The 22,196-nt window shown below is 37.0% G+C and overlaps 1 protein-coding gene across 1 annotated transcript in view; it reads right to left on the reverse strand.

Annotated features, from left to right (window-relative positions):
* The window catches only part of Col11a1 (collagen type XI alpha 1 chain), a 196,362-nt gene extending 177,998 nt beyond the window's left edge, over positions 1 to 18,364 (reverse strand). Inside the window, exon 1 of the mRNA XM_051185635.1 lies at positions 18,138 to 18,364. Within this exon, the coding sequence (XP_051041592.1) occupies positions 18,138 to 18,240 (103 nt within the window). The 5' untranslated portion in view covers positions 18,241 to 18,364. The remainder of the gene's footprint in view (positions 1 to 18,137) is intronic.
* Between the last annotated feature and the right edge of the window lie 3,832 nt (positions 18,365 to 22,196).

The raw sequence follows: 22,196 nt of genomic DNA on the forward strand, positions 1-22,196 counted from the left end.
CCCTGCATGGACACAACACATATCCAAGGTTGCTAAAGAAGACAAGTACCTAAGGCTGGATAGGTCCTGATTTTAGGGTACAATATAGGGACCCTCAACTGGACAATGAACAGAGACCAAGAGAGTTTGGAGCACTCAATCCCAAATTAAATGATTCCCCTTAAGGCTCAGGCATCTATACAGAAGAAGAGGTGAAAAGACTAAAAAGCCATAGGTGATGAATGACTTCAAAGAAACAATGTCTTCCAGACACAACTAGACTAATACATAAATGAACTCACAGAGATTGCAACAGTGTATATAAGGTTCAAAACAAACAAAATCCCACTACCAGGAAGGGGAAATGGTCACAAAGTCTTACCCTTAACCAAAAAGCTATTTATACTTTTGGTTGTGAACCTAGCCTTTAATAGCTGAGCCATCTCTCTAGCACCCAAAAAGCTATTTGCAATTGATACCTGCCAGGATAGGGAAAATCAGTTTTCTCCAATGGAGTTTAACTGGGTATATCAATCACAATCACTTCCTCTCTGTCTCTCTCTGTCTCTGTCTCTGTCTCTGTCTCTCTGTGTGTGTGTGTGTGTGTGTGTGTGTGTGTACTCTTTGTTTTGATATCTTTTGGTCTTACTAATATTCTATACTTTTAGAAATATATTCATTTTTATTTTTGTATGTTTGTTTCTTTGTTATTATTGTTGCTTTCCTAGACTACTTGAGAGAAAGAGAGAAAGAACATAAAGTTACATGAGTAAGGAGGTAGGCAGGGGATAAGAGGAACTAGGGAAAGAAAAAGTATATGATTGAATTACATTGTTTAAAAAATTGTAAAATTAAAAACTAAGAGAAATCCACAACTGATCAAAATGATCAAAACAGCTGAGTACTAAGTACCCAACCCGAGCTGTCGAGTCTATAACAAAGGCCCTACACCTAAGACTTGGAGAACATCACATAAAAGGGGGGCAGAAAGACTACTAGAACCGCGATAAGGCTGTGGGCTGAGAGATTATTTCTTTACAGACAGGGAAACTTCTCACAAGAAATCTCAAAAATATAGTCACGTAAATACCACCTGAAGCACAAGCAGTTGACATGCCCACATGGAGGGAAGAAATTATACAAGTCCATACCCTTAGGTGAAGAGCTACAGACAATTGATGGCTGCTGAGAGGAGAAAGTCGTTTCTAGAGATAAGCCCCAGATAGACTATCCATTCTTACCACATGTGTATAATAGTTTTATATTTTAATATAGTATTTATATACTTCATACACACACACACACACACACACACACACACACACGGCAGTTCAAAAGATTACGAGGAGTTGGAGGTAAGATGATAGAGGGAGGGGTGTAAATGTAGTACTCGTGTGTTAAATTATAAAAAAAAGGGGGGGGGACAAAAGTATGTCCTGCTATTCCAGAATATACAACACTTGGGTTTTTGATTCAGTTTTTTCTTTTGGTTTTAGGTTTGCTATAAAAAGCTAACACAATTATGAGTACAGGACCTATACTTTCATGTTGTTTTCTAATATTTTTCTCCTATACTACATCTATACTATACTATATACAGTTTCCCCTTCCTCCTTTTTCCCCAGTCTCTCCCCACTCTTCTCCTCCAGATCTACCCTCCTATGCTTCGACTCAGAAAAGAACAGGCCTCCCAGGGACATCAAACAAACAGGGCATAGCAAGCTACAAGACCAGACACACACCATCACATCAAAGCTAGAAGAGACAACCCAGTAAGAAGAAAGGGGTCCCACAAACAGGCAAAAGAGTCATAGACAGTCCCTGCTCCCACTGTTGGAATCCCATAAGATCACTAAGTTCCTAATGGCTTCTTGATAGCTACAAGACCCAGTGAGTACTGATCAGTTGGTTCTGTGGGTTGTGTTTTCATGGTGTCCTATCCCTCTGGAAACCTACATTTTTCTATTCAACCACCCCACAGCACAATGGGTAGGTAAAATGCTGATAATACTAGTATGTTTATATTTTGTCACACATAAATTGGTGTAAGCATGACTGCTTGTGCCTGTAATTCTAGCACCAAATAAGCAGATAGCAAAACTGTCTCACATTTAAGGAGAGTCTAAATTATATAATGAATTCCATCCAACCAGGGTTAGAGGGCTGAGAGATGCTCAGAAGTTATGAGCACCCACTGCACTTGAAGAGAATTAAATCTCATTCCCAGCACAAGTATAAATGCTCACAAAAGTCTATTGCTCCAGTTTCTGTTGTTCTAACTTTCAACATCATCTTGAAGAGCTTGCCAAGACCATCCATTCCTATTGGTGACCTGTTTGATGTGTTGTGTGTTAGCTAAAATGGGCAGCTTTCACAAAACAGTATATTGTAAAAAACATTTAGAAACAATTACAATTGCTCAATTTCTATTAATTATTCTTGGGCATAGGAATAGATCAATGATATCACTTCCAATTTAGTTTCTCAAAAACAGTTCTATAATCAAGTTAAATACACCACAATTAACATACTATGCTTGTATATTTACTCACACACAATAAAAATAAAATTAATGTCAGATCTCAAGTCTACAGATTCTAATACTTTTTAAAATGTGAGTATATAATATTCAGACAATGAAGAGCACCAAGTTGAGAACAGTATGGAAAAAAATAATTAAATCAGTTATCTAGAGTTTTCTGAATTTTATAATTAATTTATTTATTTAAAATGTCATTATATTATGACAATTTTTAGGTAAAAGTAAACCAAATAATCAAATATAAATATGGCCTCTCACAATTTTTGAAAATATATTTTTAATGTATTTTACAACAAATCTTGCTATTAAAACTACTATTTGCTAGTAAAACTATTGTAAAAAAAAAAAGTAAAGAAAAACAAAGTAAATCTCAACAAAATAAAATGCATATATATTCCATCAGTGGTTATTTATATTTCTAATTATGGGCTCAAGGATAAAGGTGCATAAAATAAAAAAATCTTTGGTTTAATCCTATCAAGAATATTTTACATGAGCGTTTATGTCCTTGACAGCACTTAATCTGCTTTCAAGTTCTTTGTCTAAGAATGTCTGGAGTTAGCTATCATCACAGTTCAAATTCTTAGAAAAAATAAATCTAATATGGCAATTTTAATGCAGTATAATCTAATCTCTCCAAACACATTCTTAGATGGCCATTGTATCTCTCAGATCAGAAAAGCTGAACTTTCTGTTGAGATTTGACTGTTTATAGTAACTGTGTGAAAATTTACAAAGCTTAAGTCTTATCAACAATGGGAATTGTTGGCTATGTGACACCTGCATTCTGTTAACATTCAAAATCCCAAATAATATATGACAACATTTATAGATCAAAATTACCAGCTGTGCATTTAATATAAAAGAAAATACCTTCTCTGCTTTTAACTATTAGTATTTCATTTGTTGTATCTGACTGGTTTCAGACTCATGCCAGAAAATGAGTCAATAAGAAAAGGTTTCATGAAAGTTTTCTGTGACATGAACTGTGACAACAATTAAGAAAGAGATGAATAAATGATATTTGAGAATATTCTGAAAAGTCAGAGAAAGCACCCTGTCCCTTTTTTTTTTTTTTTTTTTTTTTTTTTGCTTAACTTCACTAGAAGCAAAGGGAATGAGTACAAAGAACTTAATGCAAGAAACAACTCAGAATGGTGGAGAAATGAGAGGAAACAATGCCTCCTGCTAAGAGACTAGGAAAACTGCAAGAGATGAGGACAAAGATGTAAGAATGATGTGTAAGTTTATGGGGAGCTCCATGGAAACTGAATTTTATTGCTAATGACTTCAAAAACCATCTGTAGGTTAACTGGAGACAAGTGATAGGTTCCAAAATTTTTATGACTATCCCCATCCCAAAGTTTAAATTTCATAGAAAACTAAGGTGAAATAAAGATTTCACATTCAACTATTTTTTTAAAGACTAATGTATTATGTATACACTGTTCTGCCTCCATACCAGAAGAAGACAGCAGATATCATTACAGATGGTGTGAGCCACAACTTGGTTGCTGGGAATTGAACTCAGGACCTCTGGGAAGAGTAGTCACTGCTCCTAACTTCTGAGCCATCTGTCCAGCCCCATCAACTAGTTTTTTTAACTACTGAGACTTCTGCATTGATAAAAATCCTCGGGGACACTGAAGACTAGCCACATGGTTATAAAGAATCATTTGCAATGCTGCAGGTATGAGATGGTGCACTCTGTGGCTGAAAGATTAATTACTAGGTTGAATTCTGAGCGTCCTGTGAGGACAGCAGAAACAGAAGTAGGTGAGTGGCTGATGGTAGTGTGGGGGAGAAAGGGATCAAAACTCAAAGCAGATTCTGAGTGTTTGTTATTTCTTTACACATTACAACTAACTATATTGCCACAACCCAAGACTGATAAAACAGGTTTAAGAAAAGAGTAAATTCAATTTAGAGAATATGAACTTTGAACTAGCTTAAAGACACTGAAAACCTATGAAGGGGCATTCAATTTACAAAATTATAATTAAGGAAAGATATAAGGTAGAAGAAAATTTAGGAGTTCAGAGTGTACCAATGTTATGCAAAGCCATATTAATGAACAGTATGGTTATTTTAAAAAGAAAAAATATTATTTCATCTGCATGAAATCATTAAAATTTAACAAATGTTTATAATAAATATTTTGTTCTTTGAACCAAAGTTGTTTTAGAGGTACAATGTTGCAGATTTTTTTTTATTTAATTTATTATGTTACATGTCTATTCCATTTCCCTCTCTCTCCTTCCCTTCTTCCCTCCCTCGCTCACTTTGGCCCTCTCTGCCCTCTCACAGGCACCCTAACCACCCTTACCTCCCACCCCCCACCCCAATTCCATATGTAGGGGAATGCCATCCAGATGAGGTCATGTAGATCTGACAGGTCATTTGAAATAGTGACTAGGACTTCTCTCCTGTCTCTAGGTTAAGGCAGTTATCCCTCCATGGGGGATGTGTTTGCAAGGTCCTTTTGTTCACCAGGGATACATCCTGGCTCCACTGTCTGAGGTCTCTTAGACTACTCAGTCCTTCTGGCTGAGACCCATATTCAGGGGAGCCTGAGTCAGTTCCATGCTGGCTTCCCAGCTTTCAGTCGGGGGGCCCATTAGCTCCTCCTTGTTCAGGTCAGCTGTCTCTATGTGTTTCTTCAGCCTGGTCTTGTCCTCTCCAACTGCATCTGGGTTCTAGTTCAACTCAGTGTTTATGTATGGGAGTTTGCTTCTGTTTCCAACAGGTATTAGATGAGAGCTCCATGGATAAGTAAGTTGTTGATCTCACTATCCTGGAAGGGCATTTATGGTCGCCTTTCCAGGGATGCTCAAATTGTTAGTTGGTGGTAGTCTTGTAGTTCTCTAGACCTTTCTTTGGGTTCAATTTTCTCTTCAAACCAATATGGCTCCCTCTTTTATGTTCTCTCTCTCTCTCTCTCTCTCTCTCTCTCTCTCTCTCTCTCTCTCTCTCTCTCTCTCTCTCTCTTGTCTTCTCTTCCTAACCAGACTCAATTTTCCTAGTCGCACATGTTTTCTTCTCCTCCCCCTCGCTCTCTCCTACTTCTCTCTCCATTCACTGCCCCCCCACTTCCCCTGTGCTCTGGGGGACTTGTACCTTCCTGCTTCTGTGAGGGACTTTATATGAATCTCTTAGAATACACCTTGTATCCTAGTTCCTCTGGTGGTGTTAATTATAGGCTGGTGATCCTTTGCTCTAGGTGTAAAATCCATATATGAGTGAGTACATACTATGTTCCTCTTTTTATGACTGAGTTACCTCATTCATAATGGTTTCTTCAAGTGTCATCCACTTGCCTGTTAATTTCAAGATACCATTATTTTTTTCTGCAGAGTAGTATTCCATTGTGTAGATGTGCCACATCTTCATTAAACATTCTTCAATTGAGGGGCATCTAGGTTGCTTCCAGGTTCTTGCTGTTACAAATAGTCTGCTATGAACATAGTTGAACAGATTTCTTTGTTGCATGGATGTGGATCATTTGGGTATATGCCTAAGAGGGGGATTGCCGGGTCCTGTGGTAAACTAATTCCCATTTTCCTGAGGAACCGCTATACTGATCTCCAAAATGGCTTTATGTGTTTGCACTCCCACCAGCAGTGGAGGAGTGTTCCCCTTTCTCTACATCCTCTCCAACATGAGTCATCATTGGTGTTTCTAATTATAGCCATTCTGGCAGAAGTAAGATGATATCTCAAAGTTGTTTTGATTTGCATTTCCCTGATAGCTAAGGGGTGGAGCACTTTCTTAAGTGTCTTTCAGCCTTTTTGATTTCCTCTATTGACAATTCTTTCTTAAGTTCTGTACCCCATTTTTAATAGGGTTATTTGGTGTTTTGTTGGCTAGTTTCTTGAGTTCTTTGTATATTTTGGAGATCAGCCCTTGTCGAGTATAGGATTAGTGAAAATCTTTTCCCAGTCTGTGGGCTGCAGTTTGGTTTTGTCCACTGTGTCCTTTGCCTTGCAGAAGCTTCCAAGTTTGAAAAGGTCCCATTTATTAATTGTTTCTCTCAGTGTCTGTGCCCCTGCAGTTATGTTCAGGAAGCGGTCTCCTATATCAATTTGTTCAAAGGTACCTCCTACTTTCTCTTCTAAGAGGTTCAATGTGGCTGGATTGATGTTGAGGTCTTTGATCCATTTGGACTTGAGTTTTGTGCATGGCGACAGACATGGGTCTATCGGCAGTCTTCTACACACCCTCATCCAATTGTGCCAGCACCATTTGTTGAAGATGCTGTCCTTTCCCCATTGTATAATTTTAGCTGTATTGTCGAAAATCAGGTGTTCATAGGTGTGTGGGTTAATATCAGGATTTTCAATTCGATTCCATTGGTCTACCTGTCTATTTTTGTGCCAATACCAGGCTGTTTTCAGAACTATAGCTCTGTAGTAGAGCTTAAAGTCAGGAATGGTGATGCCTCCTGAAGTTCTTTTATTGAATAGGGTTGTTTTGGCTATCCTGGGTCTTTTGTTTTTCCATATAAAGTTGATTATTATCCTTTCAAGGTCAGTGAAGAATTGTGGTGGGATTTTAATGGGGATTGTACTGAATCTGTAGATTGCTTTTGGCAAGATTGCCATTTTTACTATGTTTATCCTACCTAACCAAGAGCATGGGAGATCTTTTCATTTTCTCGTATCTTTCTTTCTTTAGAGCCACAAAGTTCTTATTATATAGGTGTTTTACTTGTTTGGTAAGCATTACACCAAGATACTTTATGGCTCAGCCATTAAAGGCTAGGCTCACCACCAAAAACATAATAGTTCGGTTCTCAGATTTATTTTTTAAAAAAATCACATTGTAATTTTTTGCTCCAAAATAAGCCATAATTTGAGTGATTGCAGAAAAAAATCACACATGATTTAGAAATTTAAGATAGTTATTTGCCTCACAAAGGGGTTTTATAGGTGTATAGGCTCATTTGATTCAAGCCTTGTCTTATAAAACAGGATTATTAATTCATATGATTACAGGCCCATTCATGAGCCAAATACATTGTGTGCAAAATAGACTATTATTGTTGAGAACCCTGGGTAGCTTTTTAGTAGTCTGATTACTCTACAGAAAACAATGAGGCCCCATAATGTGAATGTCTGAGGAGCCATGGAGGCAACCAACTGGGCTCATCTCTCATGTGCTGATACCCTGTGCACATTGCCCTGCAAAATTTGCTGAAGTAGAAATCTTTTTAGTCACATGATTCTGTGTTGCACATGAAAATATATTCATAAGATCGTGTGTCTTCTACACTCTTCCTCAATCCTATCTCACATCATTCCTACATTTCATCTTCTCTGTCCACTCTATCTTTTTCACGTGCTTTCTTTTAAGTACTCCATAGTGTCAGTTGCCTTTCTGTCTCAGGTTTTCATGTCACTTCTCAGATGAATTCTAGCTTATTCAGGGCTCAACTGTTATTTCACGAGTGACTTCCTTGGATTTTCTGTTTCCATGCTCTATTTTCCTTCATCTATGTGCATTTACTTCCTACCATATACCATTACTATTGTTACATATTTATTCATTTTACTGTTGGTTAATTACTACATTCTCAAGTAGACCATTAATTTTTTAAGACAAGGTTTTCTCTGTCATTGGCCTTAGCATATTTCAAGCAAGAAAATCACACTTGTTATGTTTGTAATCAGATGAGTCAGCTTAGAGCCCAGGCTAGTGTAAGTATACAACAGTGATTTAACATGTATTTGTTAAGCAATATACTGATGAAGTATATTTAGAATTTCACTACACACATTCCCCATGGCAGCACATATTAGCATACTGCCCTCTATTTTACCTCTAGTATCTAGAAGTAGTGGTTATACAAAGAAATGGAAAAATCTTTTAATTCTTGAAGTTGTTCAGTAGACTGGGTCCTCAACCTTCTCATACTAGAAAAAGCTTCCATGGGCTGAAATGGTTGCAGTATGGTGAAAAAATAAAAAATTGCTTTGAGAATGGATAACTGTTAAAAAAATTAATAGGTGATGATTTTAAAAACTAAAGCATTATTACCTACCTTTCCACTTGAGCTTAATGTTGAAAAAAACATTTAATGCATTACATACTGTAGAAAACAGGATTAGAAGGTGCTTTTATTACTATCAATTAATTAAATCAATTCAAGTTTGATGATCCACTGCACTTTGTCAATGGGATATTATAGAAATAGTATACAACTAGCAATAATTACATTCCTTCTGACTTCCACATTCTTGTTATATAAACTGAATACATTCTTATTTGATAATATGTTTGTTTTCTAGCACAAGCAATTTTAGGCCTGGTTGTACTTAAAACAGTCTTCAGAACACTGTAAACTACTAATGGTTAAACTCCATTAGAAATATATTCAACAAACTCCTGAGGTTTGGGAATGGACATGACTGATTCCAAGCAGAAATCATTAACCCATTCTTTATTTTTATTAGTTGACTTATTCACTCATTCAACAACTATTTTACTGGACAACTATAATAACAAATATATATATATATATATATAAGTATATATATATATAATTTATGTATATTATATAAATTATATATAGAGAGAGAGAGAGAGAAAGAGAGAGAGAGAGAGAAAAGCATGAAATTACTCTGTGGTAAGCATTTATCGGGTTAGGTAGAGAGTATTATGTCATGCACTCTCATCCACCCTACATTTCACGTTGAAAGGGGGTATTTCTAAAGGAGATAGGGTCATGAGCAAAAAAGGAATACTCAGCAAAAGAGAAAGTTTTCAAGGTCCAGGCCACAGCTCAGTGTGGAGACAACCAGATGATGGTATTTTCAGGAAGTCACAAAAATATCAGCAAGAATAGGTTCCAACTACTTTGATAAATATCTATAAAAGTTCACATTCATAAATATACAAACCACATCTGAGTTTTCAGATTATAACCAACACCTCCACTTGATTCAATACTTCCTCAAATGTCATTTTCCTGGCCCTGTTTCAGGAACTTTGGCCAAGCTTGATAATACTTATTGATACTTGACTTAATATTTTTAGTATAACTGCTATGTACAATAAATAACAACACAGAATATACATATATATATACATACCTATGCCATATATTTGGCTTTATTTCAAGCTTACTGTGACCATCTACCAGTCTTTAATACCTGAATCTTTATATATCTTGCTTGAATTTGACACTTCATAGTAGAAAAGTATGTATAATGTTAATTATTTTATAATCCAAAGAAAGATTTATTTTATTAAAGTTATTGCATAGAGATAAACCATTGTTTCTAATTGCTAGTAAGAAGAAAATCAGTTCATCTCTAATTATATGCAAAATAAATGATAGAAATAGCCTTTAAAGATATTTTGAGGGACTGGTACTTTTTATTGAAGCCCCCTTTCTTATACTCTAGGAGAAAAATGATTGATGACATCATCAGACCAAAAATATTACTCGAGGTGTTCAAACTAGCTATAGTCACAGTGGAGTCAATTGGTAGCTGAAGATGTTCAGAGACATCATTGGAGAGTGGGAAATGCTTTTGCAAATAAAACACTGGAAAGAAGTTCTGACTTATTTGTTATTATAGAATTAGTGTAGGAAAGAAAGAAGACCATGTGGACAATGAAGCACATGTCTGTAGCACATGTACCTGAATCATTCAATCCTCAGAACACAAATAAAAAGGCAAGAAATGATGTTTCATGGTTGTATTTGTACTACAGGAGAGGGAGGTGGAGACTGGTGGGTCCCTGGAGCTCCTGGGCAGCCTAGGCTACTTGAAATGGCACTCTTAGGTGGGGGATAGGGGTTGAGGTGGATAGAGCCTTAGGAATAATAGCTTAGGATGTCCCCCAATCCAATACAGACACAAAAGAACAGAAAGTCAAACATGATTGTGCCTGTCTTTAATCACAGCACTTGTAGACAAAGCAGGTAGATCTCTTTGAGTTATAGGTCAGCCTGGTTAACATAGGAAGCTTCAAGTCATTTAGGAATACATAGTAAGATCATTTTCCCACAAAAAGAGAGAAAAAAAAGGAAGGAAGAAGAGGGAGGGAAGGAAGGAAAAGAGAAGATAGAGGAGAGAGAATGTGAGAGAACAGAAGGAAGAGAAGGAGAATGATAGTCGTCAAAGTTTCACCTTAGATGACTAAACTGAGTTAATTTTTATCTTGTGCCACACTTCTGGATGGCACAAACCAGATTGTGAATACTATTCTATCCATTTTATATACAACATGGTAGGACAATAGAAACATAAATAAACTGTATCAATTTATTATCCACCCAGCAACTTCTGGAAAAAAAGTGACAGATGAGGAACTTCAAAATCATGATAGTGTCTTGTTTTTGTTAGTCCTCCATCTTTTGTTGCATTCTTCACATTGGTTACATTCAAATGATCTTTTGAATAATCTTGGCAGATATTTGTACACTAGAGGTAATAAATTAGTACAAAACCATCAATTCCCAGAAACTGACTTAATGTTTATTTCTATAAATTCTTATTAGAAATTACAATTGCTAAGAGTGATTGTTAGTAGCATAAACTATCAGATCACTAATCTAATTGATGCCGTTTATTAAATTAGTCAGAGTCAAAATAATATTCAACAGCTTCAAGTCACACCTTCTCAAGTTTCCCAACATCTTTTTGACTTAGATTGTCCAAAAAGTAAGTGTAATGGGCTTTTATCATCAAACTTAAATGTAGGCTGAGGAGTAACTTCAATTGCAAGAGTATGTGCCACTAGAACCCTGTTCCCTTTAGAGTCACTCAGGGCATTCACACAGTTGACATTTTATGTGCTGAGTGAAACTGCAGGATATGCACCTTAATTTTAGGCTCCAGTGCACCATAATCAGAAAATCAATATATTCATAACATTAATATATCCAATGAATTAGGTAGAGCCAAGGCTAGGACTCTAACACAAGACTGTCTGATAACTTGGTCTACAATATCCTATGTGATGTCAGACAAGATAATTATTTTCTTTTTCCAGTTCTCTCACAGATGAGCTGGGTCTTTTATGTCGGCTGGGAAATTGATAACAACAAAGAAATATTCTGCAGAAAGTATACACAATACTGCCTGGTATATAACAAGCAAGTATTTGAAGTTACTCCTCAGTATTGTATGGGCCAGAAAATACGCGGGAAAGTTTTATGGTACTATGCTATTTGAGTTACTTGAGATAGAAAGTATGAATGTATCTGAGATGAGTAAGAAGAAAACAAATAGAGAAACAGATCCAAAATAGGAAGAATAAAGACAAGAGCATTACCATGGTACATATGCAAGGTCAATGAGGGTGGACTGAAAGGATGAGAAGAGATTTATCATAGGCTGGACAACATACAGGGGTACTCTATACCACTAAGCTAATTAGACAGTAATTTTAGTTCTCAGTAAAAATAAAGCACCATTCATATTTCAAAAAAAATGACAAAAAGTAGTAGGTTGTGGCCATCTATTAGATTCCAGTCTAAGAAGAAATGACCAACTCCACTTTAATTGTTTTCTTGCAGAGCTAAGACCATCAAAAAAATACAGTAGAGTCCCTATTAGCCTTGTCAAAGACTGCAATTCCTTCTTTCTGGCAGTCAACCATTCAGGAAGTTGTATGTGAAATCACAGTGGGGGAAGCTAAGCCAAACAGTGCATGCTGTCCAGGATTCATTCCCTTAAACACGGATGTCAGTTTACCAGGGAGACAGAGGAAGGAAGCATCTACTGATATTCTACGAGCTCAGGTTCTATGAATAGGGACCTTCATTTGCTGAACAGTCCAATGCCATTCAAAAGCAATTAAATTTGGTTAAAATAAGAAAGAAATGCTTTTTACGAATAGAGAGAGAGAGAGGGGTTTGAGGGAACTGCAAAAGTTGATTGTGCTAGAGCACTTTTACACAGGTTTGTTTTAGTTCTCATTTGTCAAGTTGTATTTAAGCTGGCCTCTTACTCTGAAATCCGATAACCTTTCTTTTCTCTGAGTTCTTTCTGCTAAACTAATAGCACTGTCTCTAATTCCACACGCAGCAAGCAGAGAGTTTGTTTTACCAGATAACAGTAGGCCTGGTGATCAGCCAACGTCTAAAGAACCATTAGCCAAGTCAGTAGTAGGCCAGAGACTTCAACTGATCGATAGATATTATTCTCTAAATCACTTTAAAATTGTTTTTTCATCTTCTCTGCAAGCTATCATTATTCATGTTGTCCTGACACAAATGAAAATTAGAGAATTTTACTAAGAAATCTCTTACCTGTACAAATTAATCATATTACAGTTTTGAAAGGAGAAATGAATGTACTAGACAACATTCAAATATTAAAGACATAGTTTAAAATTAAATTAAAAGCCATGAATTTTTAATTAAATTGCACGAAAAATGAGAAGAATCTCATTTAGACAATATACAGAGAGTAACCTGAAAGCTGCACTTAAATGGACTGAAGTAAGAGAATTTAATGATAGTGGAGTTGTGACACTTGTAACATCTCTGTGGTCCTCTTCTCCACTGGGGAATAGAATTGCTATGGTTTGAAAATTGGGGGGAGAGGGAGGGAAGGAGGGAGGGAAGGAAAGAAAGAAGGAAGAAAGGAAGGATGGAAAGGAGGAAGGAAATTAGTTTCCTCTCACCACTTCAACCTAGATCAAATATCCCCAGTATTAAATGAGAGATGGAAAGAAATAGGAGGACATCTGCAGCCCAACCCTCAGCTTCAATTCCTAATGATTGTACTAACTGCCCTTAATTACTTCTGCATAGGTGAGTGGTAGAAGAAGGGCATACTTTGGATATGATAAAAATCTGCCTTTGAATTACCTAACAATATATCATTCAAAATTATTTTCAGTTATGGATATGACTGATTATTTATAGCATTCATATATGTATGCACTATTAAACACTATTAAGAGGATGCATGGTGAATCCATAGAAGCAGCCTCAGGCTCCTAGGAACATTGACTCCTGAAAAAAAAAGAAAATGAATGGCTCTTATTTCAAAAAGCATACTAGCTCTAAAATACTATTTCTAGAAATTAATATTTTAGTACAAAATTGAAAGTTTCTTCCCCTACTTCCCAACAATTACTAATGTGACACTAGAAGTCCACAGTATAACAGACACCATGGCCACCCACTCAGACTGAGCCCTTCCTTAATTAATTGCGCACTTATTCCTAATTTAAAGATTATTTCAATTTATCAATCAAAAATAAAAAACTTTAATTTGAAACTAAACTAATATAGTTCCTCATTTTTTTAAAACTCAATTGTCTAGAAAAAGAATGGCAACACATATGAAGTAAAACATAATTATTCTGACCTATGAATAATAACCTTATAATGAGTTTAATACATATCATCTGATCAGAATTGTTATGGAAAGAACAAATATGGCATTTCTTCATTTGAAATATATGTATATTCATAATATAGCCAATACATAGGCATACATGTAATTTCCTTGGATTATTTAAATTTTTAAATTGTACTTCTATTGCTATTATTTCCAATACTATTATTAAACACTTTGTCCTCAACCATCAACAGTTGTACACATTATTTTTTTAAAGTTATTCTTTCTACTCCAATCCAAGTGATTTGAAATCAAGTTCACTGGGTATATTAGCAGTGCAAGCAGGATCAAATGATGAGATATTGCCTTTCTCCAAACTTAAAAAGAAATAAAAATTTTGAAATGCATACCCTTCGACTTGATTTTCTTTAAAATATCATATAAACTGCCTTCTTATTAACTAAAACTCCAGCATATCACATATACTTGGCCATTCCATTTAATTGGGATATAGTAAGATGATTCATATCAATATTGTAGAACACCCTACACACTCACAAAACCTTATTCTATATATAATGTTTTATAAGAATTATTTAAGTAACACCATTTGTGCCTCATTTCCTCTTTACTAAAATGAAAAAGTAGGAGAAATTAGCACTTACTGTAGGTTCTAACTCTAGAATCCTCAAGAGAGAAATTTATTTGAGTACTTTAAATGAATTGGCCTGTTAAAAATATTCTTAAATACTTAATAATACTTAAGTATTTAAATAATAAATACTTATTATTTTTGTAATACACAATGATGAGTAAACTAAAGCCTTAAGAAATTAACATGAGTAAAATCAATCTCCAAAAATAACAAAAAGTAAATTCAACCCACACAATACAAAAAGGATAATTTAAAAAATGTTGACCTTTTATTTTACTCACAATTCAAAAAATTCAAACAGTGAGCAATGATGCTGTCTTTGTACATATAGTTTTAATTTGTCTGCTTAATAAAATTGTTTCAAACAAATGCAAATTACACATTATGATAGTTAACCAAATAGACATATGATGAAAGTGTCCTTGCTAACTAAATATTCACCACAACAACTAATCCTTGACATATAATCCATGCAAAAGAGGTTTTATTCATGAGCTCTTTTATTTTATGGAAAGACACAATATTAATTATTCTACCAAACACTGCACGTATTAGCAAGAGCATAACAGATATTTTAACTTACTCTAATTAAGTAAGTAGAAAGACAAGCTTGAGCTCCTCACAGGCTGATTATCACACAATCAGGGAGCCAGCACCATTTCACCTGCTGATCCCGGGCACTCAAACAGCTGTTCCTCTGCAATACTTACTACCCAGTGCTGGCCAGCCATTAAAATCCCTCTTAGAATACACCAACAGTCTACAGGACTCATTTCGCTGGACAGCCCAAGCAAGAAGACCATTACAATTAGTTTTTTTTTTTAACTTCATCTAAATAAATATTTTACAGTCATATTATTCAATTATAGCCAGCTCTTTCTGAGGCTGTGATTTAAAATACAAACAATATGGAGTGTATTTCAACATAGGCATAGCACAGCATAAATTTCAAATTAATCACAGTTCCTTTTTATAGTAAGTTATAAACTAATTTACCCAAATACAGAATCCATGAAGTCCTGAGGTGAAACATAGCAAATATACCAAACATAAAACAAACACTAATGCCAATGGATACCCATTAAATAAGTGTGTGGGGGGGGGAGGTATATGTGTGTAATGTCATAGTAGAGATTGTATGTTAAACAGTTTAAAATTACTTTAGATTTTCAAAGTAAAGTGCTATGTGAAATCAATTTCATTAATCTATTCACTTCCAAAAACCACCAAAACTTCCTTGTGCAAATTGTTATAATGTTCCAGTTTATGTAAATATCAGCTCATTTTAAATTATCTTCTGATTTGGCAACTGAAGCATAGACTCATACCTTTGTGAAATCCGTTAAGTAGGGATGATACTAAAATAATACGTCCATCTAGAAAATGATGATAAATTTTACTCAGTCTCCCAGCTACAATTCTAAATGCTGACTTTAGACCTGGAGGAGGACTTCACTTTACCCTTCTTCTGTGATTGGGGATTTGATGATGGTCTTTCTCTTTTAAGCATTATTTCTTATTTTGAATTTTAATAGGTGTAAAAAATGAATGCCAACAAGACTAGATTAATGGATAAGTAGCTTTCCAGTTAGTAACAAGAACCTAGCAACTTCAGAAATGTAAATACTGAAATCTTTCCTTGTAACTATCTAATGGCTTATAATATTTTCAAAATATTTCATCAGGAATAACATCTGACTCTAAGCTTCGCTGTTTCTCTCATTCTCTATAAACACAGAAACATTACTATCTGCAAAGTATGTGGTGTGGTTCTGAGATACTTTCTAAAGGTATTTTTGTGAGCTACAGTTAATAGGAAAATAGAAAACTATGGTCTAAAAGCATAGAAATTTGACTGACTGGAAATCCCAATATGGATAAGAAAAATAAATATCTTCAGGTGAGTAATGCATTCAGGTAACCATAATACTGGTAATTATTGCAGAGTGTCTCAGATTCTGTACTTTTACATAACTGTCACTAGTATATTCGTGTCAACACTTGTATATAAGAAACTGAGATGAAATAGCAACCTATTCTCCCTTAGGCAAGTGCCATTTTTCAGTATTACTAAGTAATAGACTTTCCTTTGCTGGGGCTGACGCTTGAATTTTGAATACTAAAGAAAACCAGCAGAGGGCAGAACTGCTAGTCAACTCAACAGGCAGCAAAGTACCAAAGGTAAAATGCAAACTTTTTGATGTAGTCTACTTTCAAAGACACTTATGTTTGTCCTTGAAAAACAAAGTAAATAACCTATATCAACGCGAAATTCGAACGGAGTTCCACAGTGACCATAGGGCCATCAGTGCTGAGTGAGAAGCTACTTGCTCCTGGGAGCATAAAGTCTCCAAGCATCTGAGCCAAGGTTAGGGCTGGGCCTCCTGGAGAGCTAACTCTCTTTAGGGAACTCTCAGATCTGGGTAACAAGACCGAAGGCCAGGTTCAGGTTTCTTCTAAATTTGCCGGTTCAGAGTTGGATTGACATTTTTTTCTGTTCTCCGCTCCTCTCCTTCCCATTCCCCAGCTTCTCTCTGCACTCCTGACAAAGCTTGCTTTCTACTGTGAATTGCTCTGACTCCCCTACTCCAAAGGCTTTCTCCTGCCAGCCGAGTCTACAGCACCTAAGGGACCGCTGCAGCCAGATGCCTTTTAGGGAAAGGGCGGGGGCAGGGGAGGGAGGAAGCGGTGGGAGGAGTGAAGTCGCTCTCCCTCCTCTGGTACTGACAGGGCTACAGCGAAGCTACACAGGTCTGGCCATTCAATATTTGGTGGTGCCACGTAGGAACTTCTCCTTACCTCCCTCCTCCCATCCCAGGCCCCTTCTCTTCTTCCCAGTCTGTATTCGTCTGCCTCCCACCCTATTTGCTTGAAGACTTTCGTCACCCTCCAAGACATTTGAATGTCCAACCTGCAAGAAGAAGCTGTTTGTGGGGGCAAGGGACCAGTGAAGGTGAGGGGGTCATGGAGAGTAGGAGGAGGCTAAACATCAGGGGAAAGCCCCCCCCCACAAGCACACACGCGCGCTGTTCTGAACTTCACTTATCATCTGTGAAAATTATTTCACTGAGAAGCATTTCAAAATGCCACACACAAAGTGCTCTCAATATTCTAAATTCATCCCCTGGTTTCTCTCATATCCTCCAAAGTAAAAACAGCCCGTTTCTTACTTCCTCGCAGACAAAGAAGTTTATCACAGTTCACTTTATACTCTTTCTCTATATTTTCTCCTCAGTTCACCCTTCAAAAGATATCCCCATTAGAACCTAGAGAAACCCAATGAGTTGTTCAAAGGGCAGAGTACTCTGAATAAAGACTGTTCCCGGAACAAAAGCTTTGTACGACTGCCCTCCTGTTCAAAGTAATATTTCTTTTTCCATTTTGCAAAGTAAGTGGAAAGGGATGCAGGGCTTTCTCAGCCTGCTGTGTGCCTGACAGATCTTTTAATCCTGCCACCTACCTCCTCTCCCATTACTGTCCCGCCTACATCCATCTTGCTGTCTCTCCAGTTTCCTCTCCTAACCTGGTAGCAGCTACAATCTGGATTTTATTTAAAAGGAGTAGGGCGAAGACAAGGGGGAAGGGCACAAAACGAAGAAAGCCGGGTAGTAGTGTCCCACCTCCCCAAACTTTATTATTTTGTTTCCCTCCTTACCTCCTCTGACCTCTTTGGCTTGGAAGAGGAAAGTCAAGGCGAGGGTTGAGACGGTGAGATTCCAGACCCAACGTTTCATTTTCCACCTGGACCAGGGCTCCATCTCCAAGCCCGGCGGTCAAAACTATGAACCCACGAAATTGCCACTGCAGACCAACTTCGTTCCTTCCAAGGTGTCGCCTACGTTTGCTACACAGCCATCCGGAAAGGAGAGGGAGTTAAAATAAAATAAAATAAAATAAAATAAAATAAAGTCAAAGGGCTCTATCTTTATTTATTTTTTTTTTTAATTTGATGGTTTGCTTCCTTCCTGTCTCTCGCCCCCTCCTCTCTCTCGGGCCCCGTAGACTGGGACCCTGAGATCCGTCCTATACCTAGCCCTTTCTTCAGACTGAGGGCAGATGAGAGGTTTCAAGGAAAGAACCGAAAGCACTGAGCACCCCTAAAGGTTTCATGCTGTCGGTGGGCTGGACAAGAGGCGCAGGCAGCCCCCTCCTCCTTCCCCTCCCCCTCCCCCGCCCCCAGTGTGCCCGCGAAACTGACAAGCAGACTGAAGGTCACACCCAATCACATGCTTCCCCGCAGCTCCGAGCCCGCCCAGTCTCTAGCAGGAGGATCCAGACTTATGCAGGCCCAGCCCACCGGCCACCCCCCACCCTATCTTGCCTCTCCTCCCACTCCCGTTCTGTCCCCAAATCCCAGAAAAGAAATGGGAGGGAGTTAGGCGGGACCAGTGCTTGGCTACTGCACTTTGAGAATGAAAGGAATAGCTGAGGAGCCACGGAGTGTTTGAGGAGATTCTGTATTCAATAGATACTCTACTTGCATCGGTCTGGGAGGCCCTGGTCCCTAGAAGGCCGGTGGGGGAGGAGGGGAGGAGGCCCACGTTTCACTGGCCGCAAGGCTTGAGTCCTGGACTGGTAGCAGTAACCTTATCCCTCTGCAAAACCTTGCTTCCTAAGGCAGGCTTGGAATCAGTGGGCTTTGTGTTGCCTGATCCCAAAGGTATTTATTATTATTATTATTATTATTATTATTATTATTATTATTATTATTATTATTATATTAAGCAAGAGACTAAGGAAGTCAAGAAACTGGTGTAGATGGACCCTAAAGTTCACAATCCTTGTCTTATAGGTAAATTCTGATTGAAGGGCTGAAAAGTGGAAGGCTTCTCAGAAGTGCAGAGCCTGCTAAGGACTCACAGAGGAGTCCCTAGCAGAGTTCTCTTCAAGAACAGAGTTGCACTGTGAGGGAATGAGAGAGGGAGAAAGCATGGCAGCTGAAGCTAAGATATCATTTGCTTTTCCAGCAAATTCAGCACTGAATTTGAATGAAAGAGGCAGAGGAGGGAATAAAAAGGGGAAGCTATGGGAAGAACTCTCCAAGGGCAGACCCACAATTTCTTTCTGTACTGGCCTGGCCTTAGGACCAAAAACATGGTCACCTCACAGGGAAAGCCTAAGAGGAGGGACTTGTTTATCAGAACAGCCCCCCCCCTCAGTACCATCCGCATAACCCTAAATATTAGATTCCCTGCTGAGTTTTTCCCATATTTGAATTATTCCATCCTGGCCAGTCTGCTTTTAATAGTTTCTGAAATATTTCTCTCAGCAATGAGCAACAAGTCCAACAGTGGACTGAAGTAGGATGAGGATACCGGCATGTATTAGTCACTTAATAGAGATGTTTTGAATGAATGAATACTATCACTTTTTTTTTTTCTATTGATACTGATACTAGAAGCCAGGACCTACTCTGAGTATTTAAATCAAATCAATGCTCAAGGGTCTTCAATAAAGCTTATTAAGCATGCATGTTCATTTCTTTATTTGCTACTGATCTTTAAAATCATGAGGTCTTATATAAATTATCCAATATGACTAATTGAACTGTATAAAGAATTTTCATGTGCTTTGATATTGGTAAACTAGCTAGAATTAGTAAAAATAGGGAGTAGAATACATTAAAGGCAACTAAAAATACTTCAGTATATATGTCTCTGCACCAAAGAATCGTTTCCTAGTCATGGATTTTCTTTGAAGACACAGTTTGGGAGAGAGACAGAAGAGAGAGAGAGAGAGAGAGAGAGAGAGAGAGAGAGAGAGAGAGAGAGAGAGAGATTCTAATGAGGCCAGCGAATGTTTGGGATACTATTTATCAGAAAATAGTTCTTCAAATTATAACTGCACATATTTTACTAAAACAATTTACTAGCATATTGTATTTGAGCCTGAAATGTCTAGCTACAAATTAAGATCCTAGAATTGGAAATATAAGTAATTCAACCTCATCTTATTGGTTGGAAATTTTCTGTTTTTGTGGTTTCTAAATCTTTTAAAACTAGCTCTTATGCCCAGTTCTCTTTGCATGTAAAAATCATTGTCTAGGTCTTCATTTAAACATAAAACAGTGAAATGAATACATACTAGTTTAGGAATACTTACTTATAGGCCGGCCAGTTACAGATCTTGTCTAGTGTTCTAACTCACTCTCTAGTGTACTGAGAGCTCCATGCATGGTACTGTTCTAGGTGAGAATGATTCAGCCACTGCCTTCTGCTCACATATCAGTCAGACCTCACAGCTTGTAAAAGGGTTCTTTCAGGCAAAATATCTGGAGTGAACAGAGTTTTTGCTGTCTTATGCATCTGTACTCTATGGTCTGAATTCCTCTGGCCCTTGCCCAACTAGGCATAACCTAGGTCTGAATTTATGCTTCTGGAAGGAAACATACTGGAGTCATAGTGAGGTATAATTATGTCTAACCTCTCTAGCCAGTAGCTGACTGCCAGATGTTGAGTCTCCCAGAAACCTGTCCATGGCCTTTCAGAAGAACTCAGTGAAAAAAACATGGATAAAAGCAGCAAACAGGGAAAAACCAAAGAGAGTCATCGGTCCAGGTTGCCTTCAGCTTCTTGCTGTGGAAGTTCCAGTAGTTATTTCCTGGGCGACCTTTCAGCCTGCCATTGCTTATACATTGTTTATACATAGATTTAAAATGTAATAAAATGTGACAGTTTCATTGATGCAAGTTATTAGGTTTGAAGCATACTTCGTGATATACTTTCATTTTGTCACATGAAAAATAATGTTGAAGGCATGTTGTTAACTTTCATTTCTAAGTTTCATAACAACCATGTAAAGCCAGATAAAGAATAAGCACTTTCTTTGTAACAATACTTTTATTTAACTATTTGTCCATGTTACCATACAAGAGAACTAAAAACTAAAATAGCATTTTTTTACTATTGATTGAGAAGTCAAATAAAGAAATGGAATATTCTAGACAATCTTCAGAGTTCATGAAACTTCATTAACTATTGGGGAAAACCTTAAGCTCCTCCTTAATGTCATAATCTATAGGAGTCAGGGACCCCTGGTTTCAAAGTCAATAATTCATGTACTGAGACCTGAATGACCACATAGACACTAAAGACACACAATCCAAGTTCAATATCCCTAATGCAAACACCATTAGAGGATCAGAGGTAAAAAGAACTGTTCAATAATCTTAAATTACTATGGGAAGAAGTAAAGAAGTAGATGTTACAAAAATCATGTGTTCTAAAATATTTGGCATTCATTCTTCTCTTTTCCAATGTTCGTGCTTTAACCTTTTCCTTCCTGTAGTGATGGGGATAGAACCATCACATTGTGTGTGCTACAAAAGACCATATCCCTGAACTACATGAAACAAACTTCCTTGCATCAATAAATAGATGCATGCATGCATACATACATAATCAGATTTAAAAAATCTGTGGTTTTACCATACTTTGATATACTAATTACTAAGAGAAGACATGATGTGGCTAGAAATATTTAATAAAATTGTTTTTAATGCACTTTCTTTACAAAAATATCATTGTTTGCCTTTCATGGTCCTTTCTGAACTTTAGATCAATTATTTTGAGGAAAAACTGAAAAAGCAGTTTGACATTCACTTTATAGTTTTTCTATTACATGAGTGGAAGAAATTAGTCTCTTTAAACGTGCAGTTAGTTCCTCATACCTCACAGATGGTCCATTGTCTTGTGGAAAGTGGAAACGGAGAAGG

Source organism: Phodopus roborovskii, unplaced genomic scaffold (assembly GCF_943737965.1).
Source record: "Phodopus roborovskii unplaced genomic scaffold, PHOROB, whole genome shotgun sequence".
NCBI lineage: Eukaryota > Metazoa > Chordata > Mammalia > Rodentia > Cricetidae > Phodopus > Phodopus roborovskii.